This window comes from Pipistrellus hanaki (genome assembly GCF_964339955.1).
Source record: "Pipistrellus hanaki genome assembly, chromosome: 9".
Taxonomy (NCBI): domain Eukaryota; kingdom Metazoa; phylum Chordata; class Mammalia; order Chiroptera; family Vespertilionidae; genus Pipistrellus; species Pipistrellus hanaki.
Window position 1 is genome coordinate 22,060,383 of NC_140511.1, and position 14,098 is coordinate 22,074,480.

The 14,098-nt window shown below is 37.0% G+C and overlaps 1 protein-coding gene across 1 annotated transcript in view; it reads left to right on the forward strand.

The window, feature by feature from the left end:
• Nucleotides 1–14,098, forward strand: part of PGR (progesterone receptor) — a gene marked incomplete at its 5' end in the record, with an annotated part of 65,778 nt that overhangs the window by 38,238 nt on the left and 13,442 nt on the right. Inside the window, one exon of the mRNA XM_084894675.1 lies at nucleotides 2,037–2,342. Within this exon, the coding sequence (XP_084750801.1) occupies nucleotides 2,037–2,342 (306 nt within the window). The remainder of the gene's footprint in view (nucleotides 1–2,036; nucleotides 2,343–14,098) is intronic.

A 14,098-nucleotide genomic window follows, 5' to 3' on the forward strand; every position in this document is an offset into this window, starting at 1 on the left:
CATATCTCTACTTTATTTTCTATTAAGACAATATAATGAAAGCTATTACTAGTATAAGGATAAAAGGAATAATACATCTAAAGTATATAGCACAGTGCGGCCCTATAGTTTAGTAAGTGGTGACTTAAAATATTTTTTATGTCTTGCCATCATTTATGCAAACAGTATCATTGGAAAAATAAAGGTTTAATTTTAATGCACAAATTATTCTTGTATCTTCTAAAATTTTTTCATTATTTGTAGGAACCAATGCAAAGTAAATGCATATATTTTAGAATTGCAATTAATTTAAATAATCATTTAATATGTTAAATTAAATCAACTAACATATTAGTTGTTGAATATTGTTATTGTATATATTTATATTTTCAAACAATGTTTCGCATGGGAACATAATATGAAAGAAAATGTGTGTATTTTCACATAGTAGAAAATTTTCCAAATAATTGAAACTATGACTCAATTGATGTTTTGTTTCTCTTAGAGGGAAATGTCTTACTTGTTTTTATTTCTAGAAGTGCTTTGGTAAACTGTTTGGGATAGAAGCTATGACCCCAAGAACATGCTGAAGTTGTTAATTTGATCTACCAAAGGCAAAAAAGGAGAATATGTGTTGCTTAGGATGGGAGGCAGGAAAAGTGAGGAGGAGGAAAAGGTGATGAGAGTAAGATTTTTAATGTGTATACTGTCTCTTGGCCTCCCAAATATTCATTAAAACTCTGTGAAAATGTGGAAAATGTGTGGCACGAGCCCCTTTCCCACAAATCCATATACAACAGCATTGTCTTTAGGCATATAATCTAACTGGAGAGAAACTGAGATTTTTATTTTTTCTTTGTTTATGACATGCTTTTTCTGCCTCAATATGTGTTTCTTAATCCTCAAAATTAAGTAACTTCCTCAAGATTTAGCTCTATATTAATCTACTAACTTTTCTTGAACCAGAGTAATCCTTAATATTACCATCAAAGATTTTTTTATTTCATGTTTTCTTCCCATTTTCACCCCCAATAATAACCTCTGTATGTTGCCTCTCTGTCTTCCATACCTGCCTTCTTTTCTCTACTCATTTTCATTTTAATTCTTTTATACTCCGTTGGGTGGTTTTTGGTTTTTGGTTTTTGTTTTTTGTTTTCAATATGAACTTCACATAACTGGTTTATTTTTTTACACTTGTAGTTATCTTTTTTTCCCTCTTCAAATAAGGTTTTTTAATCTATAATGGCTCTATTTATTTTTTTCTCTACCATCTCTCATTTTTTCTTACATTTTAAAATTTATTTCAACTTTCATTTGACTTTGTGTTTCTCTTTGCTTTCTTGAAACTTAGATGCCACTTTATCTTTGAAACACAGTGAAAAGGATTGCTTAAGTCCATTTCCTATAAGCATTCTTCCTCCAACTTGTACTCATCTGATTTTTGCTTTTATCTTTCTAAAAATATATTTGGCAGGCAGGCGAGCAGTTGAGGGCCAGCAGTCCTGGATTGTGACAGGGATGATTGACTGCCGGTTTAGGCTCGATCCCATCGGATCGGGCCTAAACGGGCAGTTGGACATGACTTGAGGGGTCCCAGATTGGAGAGGGTGCAGGCTGGGCTGAGGGACACCACACACACACACACACACACACACACACACACACACACACTCTCACACACACCCCTATATATGAAATTTGTGCACTGGGCCTCTAGTTGTAAATAATGCTGCAGTGAACATATGGACACATGCATCTTTGCAAATCAGTGTATTGGATTTCCCCCAATAAATATATCCGGAAGTGGAACTGCAGGGAACATGGCAGTTTCATTTTTAAGTTTGCCAATACCCGTTTGTTGATTTATTGCCGAGGTGTTGGCAAAGGAAGTGGAGAAAGCCCTCAAGCACTGTTGGCGGATTATTCCATTTTATTTTGTTAAAAGTGGTGCTAAAACCTATAATGTTACGATTTTAAGACTTAAGAAAAAATAATACTCTGCTGGAAGATACAATTGACATGTTATTTACATTAACTTTTTTTCCCCTCCTCTGTAGGTCGAAAGTTTAAAAAGTTCAATAAAGTCAGAGTGATGAGGGCACTAGATGCGGTCGCGCTCCCGCAGACTGTGGCCATTCCAAACGAAAGCCAAGCCCTAAGCCAGAGGATCAGTTTTTCGCCAAGTCAAGACTTACAGTTGGTCCCCTCGCTGATCAACGTGCTACTGAACATTGAACCAGACATGGTCTATGCAGGACATGACAACTCCAAACCTGATACCTCCAGTGCTTTGCTGACGAGTCTTAACCAACTAGGCGAGAGACAGCTTCTTTCAGTGGTCAAGTGGTCTAAAGCACTGCCAGGTAAAAATCATTTGCAAATAGTAGCAAGTAACACAAATATTGCTATGTGTGTTATACTAGTCAATTGTTAAATAAAAGTCTGTGCAGTAAATTACCTAGAATGTAAAAAGCAACTTATAGTATGTGTTTCAGCAGCTCCAAGTAGTTAGGATCCTAGATTATGTTCTATTGTGTGCCATTGGAGAAACAAGATATGTAGCTAACACTCTGATTCTTATTCATGAGTCAAGAATTACATATATCAAGCCGTTAAAAAGCAGCACACGTTTATGTTCAACATAGACATGATAGTAGTTCAAAGAAAGACACATTGACCATCTTCTTTTATTACTGCGTCTAATTCATTCTCAACCCTGTGTTGATCAAGCTCAGTTGGTTGAAAATAGAACTAGAAGAGTCTATTATATAACACATCAAAAATAGTATTCAGAGTTCAGCAGGGTATCTATAGGCAACTGAGAAACAAAACTTCTAAACATAAATAAATAATTTTCACAGAGAGACATGAATCTCCAGTCACTATTTTTTCTGATTTATACCAAACCAAGGAGGTGACAATCTGAATTTAAATCATGTCATCACGAAAGGATTTCAGTTATGTAAGCTATTTTTGCTCCCACAGCACCACTTTACAGGAGCTGAGAGGTTGAAAGAGTTACAAGGGCACAGTGCTCCCTTGGCTAAATCTTAGACTGCAGAGCCAAGAGAATATGTGGGTAGCAATTGCTTTGTGGAGGTGTTAATACCGTACGTAGAAGTAGAACTCTTTTTCAATTACATTCCCTTTACACCAATAATATCCTTCTACTCCGTTAGACTAATTTATTTTTCTAATACCTGATTAAGAATTAAACATATTATGTTATTTTAGTCTCCAAGTAAATTCAATAACCTTTTAAAAATATATTTTCTTCCCAATCTGCCTTAATATATTCTGTCATTGGTCTACCTGAAAAGGTTGAAATGCAATAGATGAATTGTTATTGAAAATTCAAGGTTTCATGAAACATAGATTTCTGGTTGTTGAATATCTTTTAAAATATATATGTTGAGAAAAGTTAATAAAATCCACTTCTAATCAAGATAAAGTAATTTTTACAGGAAAATCAAAATGCCTGGGTTTTTATTAGCTTCAATCTTGCTGAAAGGCCTTGGACATACAATTTTTTTTTTTATTAGAATGTTCTAAATGTTTAAAACTGACAGTAAAATAGTTACCAAATTTGATAGACCTTTAGTAAATAAAAATATTACAATAGCATTAACTTTTTCTGTTTAAAAATGAGTGTTTAAATGCATGTTTAACTTTTACCAGTTTTTTTGTTATTTAGAAAATGCGATTTTATTTTTGTTAATATAGCTCATATTTTTTTGTTTGTATTTTGTAAGTTCTTTATTGTTTAAAAAGATTCTGCTATCTGCAAGGTAAGAAAATAACCAGCTATAATTTAAAAGATAATTTTATTCACCTTGGATATAAGCTGAATTTTTAAAGTTGAAACCCGATTATCTGCCCAAGATTTTTAATCTCTGCACACCCTCAGTAAGAGTGAGGGAAGTTTTTACATTGAATTTGGTGGCAATATTTTTAATGCTGCAAAATATGAAAGTAGGTAGGAAGGATGGCATCACCAACTATTACATGTACTGTTACTGTTTTTCATTAACTGCACAATAAGGAAAGCATTAAGATTATCAAAGTACTAGAAGCCTGGTGCATGAAATTCATGCACGGTGAGTGTGTGTGTGGAGGGGGGAGGGGCCCCTCAGCCAGGCCTGCACCCTCTTGCAATCTAGGACAGCTGGCTTCTAACTGTTCACCTGCCTGCTTGCCTGACTGATCACCCCTAACAACTTGTCAGCCTTCCTGATTACCCCTAACTGCTTGCCTCCCTGCCTGATCACCCCTAACTGCTCCCTTGCCTGCCTTCCTGATTGCCCCTAACTGCTTCTACCTGCCAGCCTGATCACACCCTAACCACTCCCCTGCTAGCCTGATTGATGCCTAACTGCTCGCCTGCTAGCCCGATTGCCCCTAACTACCCTTCCCTGCCAGCCTTGTTGCCCACAACTGCCTTCCCCTGCTGGCCCAGTCACCCCCAGCTGCCCTCCCCTGCAGGCCTGGGTCTCCTCCAACTGTCCTCCCCTGCAGGCCTGGTTCCCCCAACTGTTTTTTCTTGCAGGCCTGTCCCTCCCCCCATCTGTCCTCCTGTGGCATCCATCCTGTGTCCACATGGGGGTGGCCATCTTTGACATGGGGCAGCCATCTTGTGTGTTGGAGTGATGGTTAATTTGCATATAAATGAAGTGTTAAAGAACTCTACTATTGTATTAATGTTGATCTCTTTCTTTATGTCTGTTAATATTTACTTTATGTATTTAGGTGGTCCTATGTTGAGTACATAGATGTTTACAAGAATTATATTATTTGTTGGGTTGATCTTTTTATCATTTTGTAATGCCCTTTTTTTTTGTCTCTTATTACAGACTTTGTTTTAAAATCTATTTTGTCTAAGTATTGCTAACCCAGGTTTTGTTTAGTTTTTACTTACATGAGAATTTTTTTATCTGAAGTGAGTCTCTTATAGGCAGCATATGAGGTGCTGTTTTTTCATATAATAAGCCACCCTATGTCATTTAATCCATTTAGATTTAAAATAATTATCTATAATAATAAAAACATAATATACTAATTAGACCAGACATCCTTCTGGATGAAGCTGAGGCTGTGAGGGCCAAGTCCCTTGCACAAATTTTAATTGGGCCTCTAGTTAGTTAATAATAAGACAGGTATGTAGTTATTGCCATTTTATTAATAGTGTTCTGGTTGGTTTTTTTAATTTTTTTATCGTGGTTCTTCTTGGTTCTATTCTTATGCTCTTATATTTTGATGATGTTTCTGTAGTTCATGCTTGTATTTCTTTCCCTTTATTTTTTGTACATCCATTATAATGTTTTTTGGGGTTTTTTTGTTTTTTTTTTTTTGGTTTATGGTTGATATATGTGGTTATCAGATGGTTATGTTTATAGCAGTATATTTTAAGTTCATGTCTGCTTAGGTTCTAATGCATTCTAAACTCCCTACATTTTTACTCACTCCCACAAGTATGTATTTGTCATCATTTTTTTTTACATCTTATATGTGTGTATCCCTTCATTTATTATTGTATTCATACATGATTTTACTATTTTTATCTTTTAAGCTTCACATTACCTTTATAATTGGTTGATCCACTACTTTCACTGTTTGCATTTTTCAGTGAGATTTTTGTTTTCCTGTTTTTTGTTTTTTATTTTTAATTTTTAGTTTTGACCTTTAATTTTATATTTGAAGTCCCTTTAACATTTCTTGTAATGCTGATTTCCTTGTGATGTACTCCTTTATCTTTTTGCGTGTCTGGGAAACTACCTCTCCTTAAAGTCTAAATGATAACATTGATGCATAGAGTATTTTTGATTATAGCTTTTTCTCACTCATGAATTTGGACATATTATGACAATCTCCTCTGGACTTCAAAGTTTCTGTTGAAAATCAGCTGCCAATAGTCTTATGGGAGCTCTCATGTATGTAACTAGCTGCTTTTCTCTTGTTACTTTTACAGTTCTTTCTTTGTTTTTAACACCGCATTTTAGTTATAATATGTATTGGTATGGGCCTCTTTGGTTCATATTGTTTGGGACTCTGAACTTCCTGTATTTGTATGTCTATTTCCTTCACCAGGTTGGGGAATAGTTTCGGTTGCTTCAAATAAGTTCAATACCTTTCTTCTCTTCTCCTTCTGGGACCTCTATGGTGTGAGTGTTGGTAACTTTATATCCTTTAATATTCTTAGAGGTCCCTTTAATATTCTTCTTCTTTTATTATTATTATTATTATTATTATTATTATTATTATTTTTACTATTTTTAGTTGGGTGGATACCCTACCTTTTCTTCTAGATTACTGATTTGATCTTCCACTTCATCAAATATGCTTTTGATCCCCTCTACTGTATCTTTAAATTTAATTTGTATGTGTGTGTTTTTTTTTTCATTTCTGATTATTTTTTCTATTATTTGTCTCTTTGTTGAGTTCATCTCTTTTCTTGAATACTTTGAACATCTTTATTACCAATCTTTTGAACTCTTTACCTAGTATATTGCTCATCTCCATTTTTTTTCTTTTTCTTTTTGTGGAGTTTTGACCTATTCTTTCATTTAGGACATGTGTGTCTCCTCGTTTTGGCTTGTTCCATGTAGTTATTTCTATGTAGTAAGTGCACTACATCTCCCAGGCTTGAAAAAATTGTCTAACATAGAAGGTGTCCTCTCGGTCCCAGTAGTAGTACAATGCCCCTGGTCACCTGAGCCAGATGCCCAAGGTGTGTTTCCTGGGTTGTGTGTGCTCTCCTGTTACAGCTGGGCTCCAATTCTGCTGGCACATCTGTGGGTGGAGTTGATCATCAGGCCAACTGTCTGTGAGGACTAGCAATGACTACATTGGATAAGCTATTGTGTGGAGGCCGACTCCAGGGAGTGGGAGTCACGTTAGCATGGCTCTAGTGCCATCCATGCTGTTTCAGTTGTGGAGCTGCTTGGGTGGGGCGCTGGTGCAATCTGAAGCCAGTTGCTGATTATGTAGGGCCTGGAGTCTCTTACCAGGCTCTTGTGGGGGGCCAAGGTCAGCTGCTGCTTTTCCTGAGTTTGGGACTGTTTCGTAGGAGCTAGAACATGATCTGCAGTTGGTCACTGCTTGTGTTAGGCTTGGAGTGGCTGAAGAGAAACTATGATGTGAGCTGAGCCTGGCTGCTGCTTGTGCCAGGCTTAGGGATACTTGTTGGTAACTAGAATGCAAGTTGAGGGCAGCCACTGCATCTATGAGGTTTGTGGGCCTTTGGGAGCATCTGACGTGCTTTCTGAGGCTGGCTGACACTGTGTGGGGTTTGTAAACCTTTGCGAGTGTCTGCAGCAAGAGCCTAGTCTAGGCACCACTCATATGGAGGGTCTGGAGCCACTAAAAGAGGCTTTGAGTGGGCAAATAGGTGGAGTACGTCAGTGTCTCAGGGAGACACCAGATCTGGGCCAATGGTGTGGGTTGGGCAAGTGGTGTTATGTTAATGGACAGGGACAATTTTGGTGTGGGCCTTCACAGGGCCTGGTGGTGAGAAGAGAGTTCAATAAGAGAACAATGGTGCCTGCCAGTACTTCCATCTCCTGAGAGTTCTCCTAATTCTGCCCCTCCAGCCCCTCACCTTAAAGTTAGCCCATTTAATTTTTTCTTGAACTGCTGTCCCTGCCCTAGGACTTGGAGAAAGTAACTAAGAGTGTGAGCCCTTTAATAGCAGCATCTCAATCTACTGCAGCCTTTTGTCTCTCTGTAATATAATCCCTGATGGCTTTCAAAGCCAGATATTATATAACTCCTCTTCTTGACATAGAAAAACCCAGAATGGGGCTTGGACTCCTTGCTCCTTAGGTGGACCTACATAGTCAAGATATCCCTCCCATTTATTCATTGTCACACCATGGGTGTGGGATCTGTCTGGACCACGTCTCTGCCCCTCCTGTCCATCTTGATGTGGCTTCTTCTTTATATCCTTACTTATAGGAATACTGTTAAGTTAATCTTTGGGAGGTTCTTAGTGATGGTTATTCTATAATTTAGCTGTAGCTTTGATATGATTGTGAGAAGTGGTGAGTTCAGAGTTTAACACGTTAAGTGCCCAGCCTGTTTTGTCTTCCGGACTGAAAGTATAGTGTCAATCACTGATGACTGACTGGGCACTTAACAATATTAGCTACTCTGCCCCCTCCCCCCCCCCTTTTTTTTTCTTTTTCTTCTTCTCTGAATTTCCATTCATTCACATGTTAAATGAAGTTTCCTAGTACAGGAGAATGCCAGTTTACTTATTTGAAGTACACACATAAAAAACACTGCCAGGAAAACACAGTGCATATTCAGGTCATTCTTTCACAATAAGAAAATGTATTTGGGAAGTCAGATTAAGATCAGATTTAGAATGATAATCATGACTAAGGTGACAGCATGCCTGAGGGCCTCAAGGCACATATATGAGGTGCCTGGGAGGATTCTTGTAGCCAGGTCAAGACTTACTTATTTGTTTTTTGTGGGTTTTGTTTTTTGTTTTATTGTCTAGCTCTTCTATTTTCTTGGACCTGTTAAAATAATTACAGTTTATCTAACATCTCTTTCATACTATTTCAGAGATATATTTTTTCTATTATTAAACAAAAAACAAAACAAAACAAAACAAACAAAAAAACAACAACTGTTCACAGCTGAAAGTATTCCTGAAAAAAGGGCTTATTTAGCCAGAGTCAGCTAGAAAAGGACCTGGCCCTCAGGCAAGAAGTCTAAACCACAAGTAGTAGGGCTGATGGAGAAGACATGTCCACTCTTCTAGAATTGATGGCTCTTATACATTACGTTTTCAGCAAGAAAGATGTAAGTTGTTTTTGGAAGAATTTACATTGAAAACAGATAAGGGGGAGGGTGGGAAAACTTGAAGCAGGGTCAGTTCTAGGATAGGTGTCCGTAAAGGAGGGATATTTACTACTTTTGATTGGCTGTTGCAACAGTCCTGAAAGTTCATTGCATAAGCTGGATGAGGTAATGTCTGGCCACTTCTTTTTAAATAGCCACCTGGAAGTTGATTCAAAGCACCAACCTATATTCAGGAATGTGAGTAGTATGTTAGTTGGCCTACAGCTACTAATTAGTTTATTATTCTTGCTTCTTTCTCTTACTTTCTGGTCCACTGTAATTTACTGTAGCCCATCTCAGAATTTTTCTTTTGTCATTATTTCATGGATGCTTGAAAGATGCTTTCCTTTCATGACAGCACGTTTACAAATGACCTGTGAGGATACATTGCATCTACATGTGAATGATTTTACGTAGACTTTTTGCTGTAACTTCAATGAGTGAAGCAACACAATATTTGCAAAATTTAAAAAATGAGCAAGACATATTCTTTCTGTTTAGGAACTTTTAATCCAGTGGGATAGATAAGACACCAAAACAACTATAGTGAAAGTGACATAGATACAGACATAAAGAAAAGGGGACAGAAGAAAATTTTTGGCTTCAGGGACAAGAGAAGGCTTGAGACAAGGTGTCAGTTAATTGCACCTTCAATTAGAACTGAGACTTTGATAACTCATGATAAGAAAACATTCCAGATAAAAAGAATAGTGTGACTGATGATATAACGAGAATAAAAAATTAGACCAGCATAAGAATGGTTCCCAATTTTTTTCAAGTATGAGGATTCATTACTAGCATAAAATATATTATAAATTTAAAAAATATATATTTTATTGATTTTTTACAGAGAGTAAGGGAGAGAGATAGAGAGTTAGAAATATCGATGAGAGAGAGTCATCGATTACCTGCCTCCTGCACACCCCCCCCTGGGGATATGCCTGCAACCAAGGTATATGCCCTTGACCGGAATCGAACCCGGGACCTTTCAGTCCCCAAGCTGACACTCTATCTATTGAGCCAAACTGGTTTCGTCAAATATATTATAAATTTTTAATAGCTGATGATTGAGAAAATATATTTATGCAAATGGTTTGTCAAATACTGCCCCATTAAGTACTGGCCTCTGAGGGGTTTCATCTCTCAAGTATTAAAAACACCACTGAAAATAAATTTATATTGGAGAGAGTAGCAAAAAAAAAAAAAAAATTAAGAGCCATAAGTTATGGGCTGATCAAGTAGAGTCTGACAATCAGGGTAGGCTTTGGAAATTTATAATAATAAAAGCATAATATGCTATTAGAACAGACAGCCAAACCAATTTCCAGACATCATTTTGGATGAAGCCACAGCGGCAGGGACCTAGGCAGAGGCAGTTAGGGGTGATCAGGCAGGCAGGCAAAGTGGCTGAGGCAATCAGGCAGGCAGGTGAGCAGTTAGTGGCATCAGGCAGACAGGCAGAGGGGTTAGGGGTAAATCAGGCAGGCAGGCAGGCAGGCAATCAGTTAGGAGCCAGAGGTCTTGGATTGCGAGAGGAATGTCCAACTGCCAGTTTAGGCCTCTGAGATTGGGCCTAACCTAGCAGTCGGACATCCCCTGAGGTCCCGAATTGAGAGAGGGTGCAGGCCAGGCTGAGAGACTCCCCCACCACACACACACACCCTCGTGCAAGAATTTTGTGCACCGACCCATTAGTTAAATTAATAAGTCCTCATTCCCAAATCAGTTTCACCTTTCAATATTCTTCTCCTTTATATCAGGGGTGGGGAACATTGGCCTAAGAGCCATATAAGGCCCCCAAAATCATTTGGTCTGGCCCTGCCAAGGCATTAGGGGTGAGTTAATTAAAGGTTTGACCAAACATAGCAGGCTAATTTTTAAGTTGATAATTTTATATGGCCCATGAATGATGTTAATGGCCCTTGGCAGAAAAGTTCCCCACCCTCACTATATCAATTTATTATAGCAAAGGTGATGTGACAGAGAGGTTTTGGGAAAATATTGTCTTGATTCTTGTTTTTATTTGGTGGGGGAAAAACCAATCTACTTAGGTCAATTATTTGTCATTTTTAAACATTGCATTTTTAAATAAATACTTCTTGGTCTCAGCCAGACTTCTTGCAGTCATCAGTAGCAGAACTCTGAATCACTTTCTGCCTTTGAAGCATGCCAAAATAGCTTTTGAGTCAGTGACAGCTGCTGCCTATGTAAAAAAATATCTTTTTTTTTCTTTATAAATAAATCAAATTACTTCCCCAAAAAAGTGCTGGGAAAGAAATGAGATTAACCTACTAGGAGTAAAGTCAGGCTTTAATAATACTTTCAAAAATGGTTTTTCTAACATCTTATTCCACTGAAATTATTTACCAAATCAAATAAATACCATCAGTCATTCCAATGTTTCACATGCCTCTGGGGCCACTGACAAAACCATTTCTTGCTTAAACTCTTCCCTTCTCATTCATTGCTTCCCTCCCAGGTAGATAAGCTTCTCTCAATGTACATATTTTCTGTTTCCTTTGTAGATTTGTTCTTCCGTTCATGCCATAAATATGGCATTAGTTTCTCACTCTCTACTGTCTGAATGAACTCATTCATAGCCTGTCCTCAGCAGCCATTATATTCTGATGACTCCTAAATACATAGTATCAACCCAGACCCTCTGCTGAACTTATTGGACCATGCATATCAACTGCTTGTTACACATTCCCACCTGGATGAACTTCCAAGAGAGCATAAACCTATTCCATAAAACCAAAACCATTTTCTATATATATCTTGGAATAACATCTGGGATGGACTCTTGGGTATAGTCCTCTGCTCACTTTTCTTCATCACCTCCTGTCCAATGAGTTATCAGATCCTGTTATCTCTACTTATTAAATATATGATTCATTATACAAGCTCTACTGCCCTGATTTAGCAGTGGAGGTGCTCATAATTTTTTCCTAGATTTCTGCTGTATCCTCCCTTCCCCCTACGCAGCTTATGATGACAGTTTCACACTGTCTCCAAACAACCCTCTCTTCTGCCTTCAAAATCATCTTTCTAAAACAATTACAATGAGTTATGTTATTCCCTTTCTTTTTCAGAACAAAGTCCAAAATTCTTTGCCTTGTCATTCAAGGCCTTCTGTGATCTGGCTTCTGAATTTGCAATGTTATCTCCCACTCTTCCTCTTCTAACTCCTAAAATTCAGTTCCCACAATGCTCTTTGCTCAATTTCCTGCTTTCTTTGTCCATATTGTTCTCCCTACCTGGAGGCCTTTCTCTTCTACATCTTCCACTGGCTGGTCCCTCATTTGCCTTCAGGATTCTAGTCACCTGTTGTTTCCCCTAGAATTTCCCTAGGCCTTCCCAGACTCAATCAAAGGCCCCTTGCTCTCCCGCTTCACCCTTGCCATTGTCATTCACACCACTGTTACTCTGAGTTATAATTATGTCCCTCTTTTCTGTCTGTCTCCCCAGTGTTAAAGACAGAGACAGCATCTTTCTGATCTTTATGCCTAGTTTCAAGTATAATGCTTCATCCCAAATAGGTAAATATAGAAATTTAAATGATGGCTTTGATATGAAAAGAACTATGCTGCCTTAGACCACTAAACATCAAGTCTTTATTCTTATCTTAATAAATCATCAAATATATATTAGTGATTGTACTTATTGTGCTAAAGTTTTGTTGTACTCCTCAAAGTTCATGCTTTGTGTCAGAAGCTGCTGAGGTATTTAATGCTCTGCCTTTGTTGTAGATTTAATGTTTCAATGCATGGCAGTTTCATTGAAACATAAATAAAAAAACCTATATATTTTATGAGAACTCTCAAAAATAGGAGAACCTAGACAGTCATACAAGCTGTGTCTTCACTGCACTCTTTTTTAATTTTTTTAAGCAGTAAGGATTGCACAGTTTGTAACAGGGCTTTTGTCAAAATTATCAGGTCAAGTCACGTAAAAAGAGAGGGTATTTTTCTTTACTTGTTAAACACAATTAGGGGCCATCCATCACTCTCTCTGTGAAGGTTTCCATTTTGACCAGCATCTAAAATGTACTAAGTTTACCTGATCATTATCATCAATGGGAATTTGATCTCGGTGTTCCTTCTTTGTTTCAGTATGAAATAATGAATATTACAGTTAATTGGAGAAAAATTGCACTTCTGAATCAGGCATGTTCAAGTCAATTTAACCTTGTACGTTTATCACAGATAAGCTCCCTAAAAGATTGAATAAGTAAAGCTATTTTTCGAGTTGGATTTCATTTTGTTAAATGGAAAGAGAATACTTTCTGCTATAAATACTGGTAATTTCATAAGTTGTTATTTTAGCAAGACTTGTCTTTTATATTATGTGTTTCGTAATTTCTAGTCCTTAATAATCCCAGGATGCAAAACAGATTGTAAAAAAAAAGGATAAAATAAATACAAATATGGAAGTATAAATCAAATCTGTTTTTTTAAAGAACAAATGAAATAACTTACGTAATTTCATCACATTTTAAAAACTGCTCATAAATTAACATAAGCCCTAGGATAAACAATATAAAGCATAGTATGTCAAATATTTAATTTTGTATAATGGTTTCTATAAAAAGTTATAATATTGATTAAGAAAGGTACAGGTAGTAAAAATATATTAGGGAAGATGGTGATAAATGCTAATCTTTAGTACATCTGATTAATTGAACCTAATTTACTATGAGTCTGCCATTTTTTGTATATGTGAAATAATAATCTTATATATCTCTAATAACAAGTGAAATATATTCTGGACACATATACTTGACAAATACATATTAGTAGATATGTAACATATATATGAAATGTATACATTTCTACCATTCACATGAAGATGGGACTATGTGAAATATATGGAGAGACGATAACCTTTTCTGCCACTGACCTTGAGATGATTAACAGAATCAGGAAATGTCTTTGGCCCTTGAGATTTAAGAAATTAAGCTTGTATTGGTTTTTTGTTTTGGTTTGATTTTTTACAGAGAGGAAGGGAGAAGGATAGAGAGTTAGAAACATCGATGAGAGAGAAACATGGATCAGCTGCCTCCTGCACACTCCTTGCTAGGTATGTGCCTGCACCTAAGATACATGCCCCTGACCAGAATCGAACCTGGGACCCTTGAGTCCACAGGCCAATGCTCTATCCACTGAGCCAAACCGGTTAGGGCTGGTTTTGTTTTTTAAATTGGTCACTTGTGGGTGTACTTAATGGATTCATGGGGGAATATATGATGTTATTAAATAGCTCGGTGGAAAGT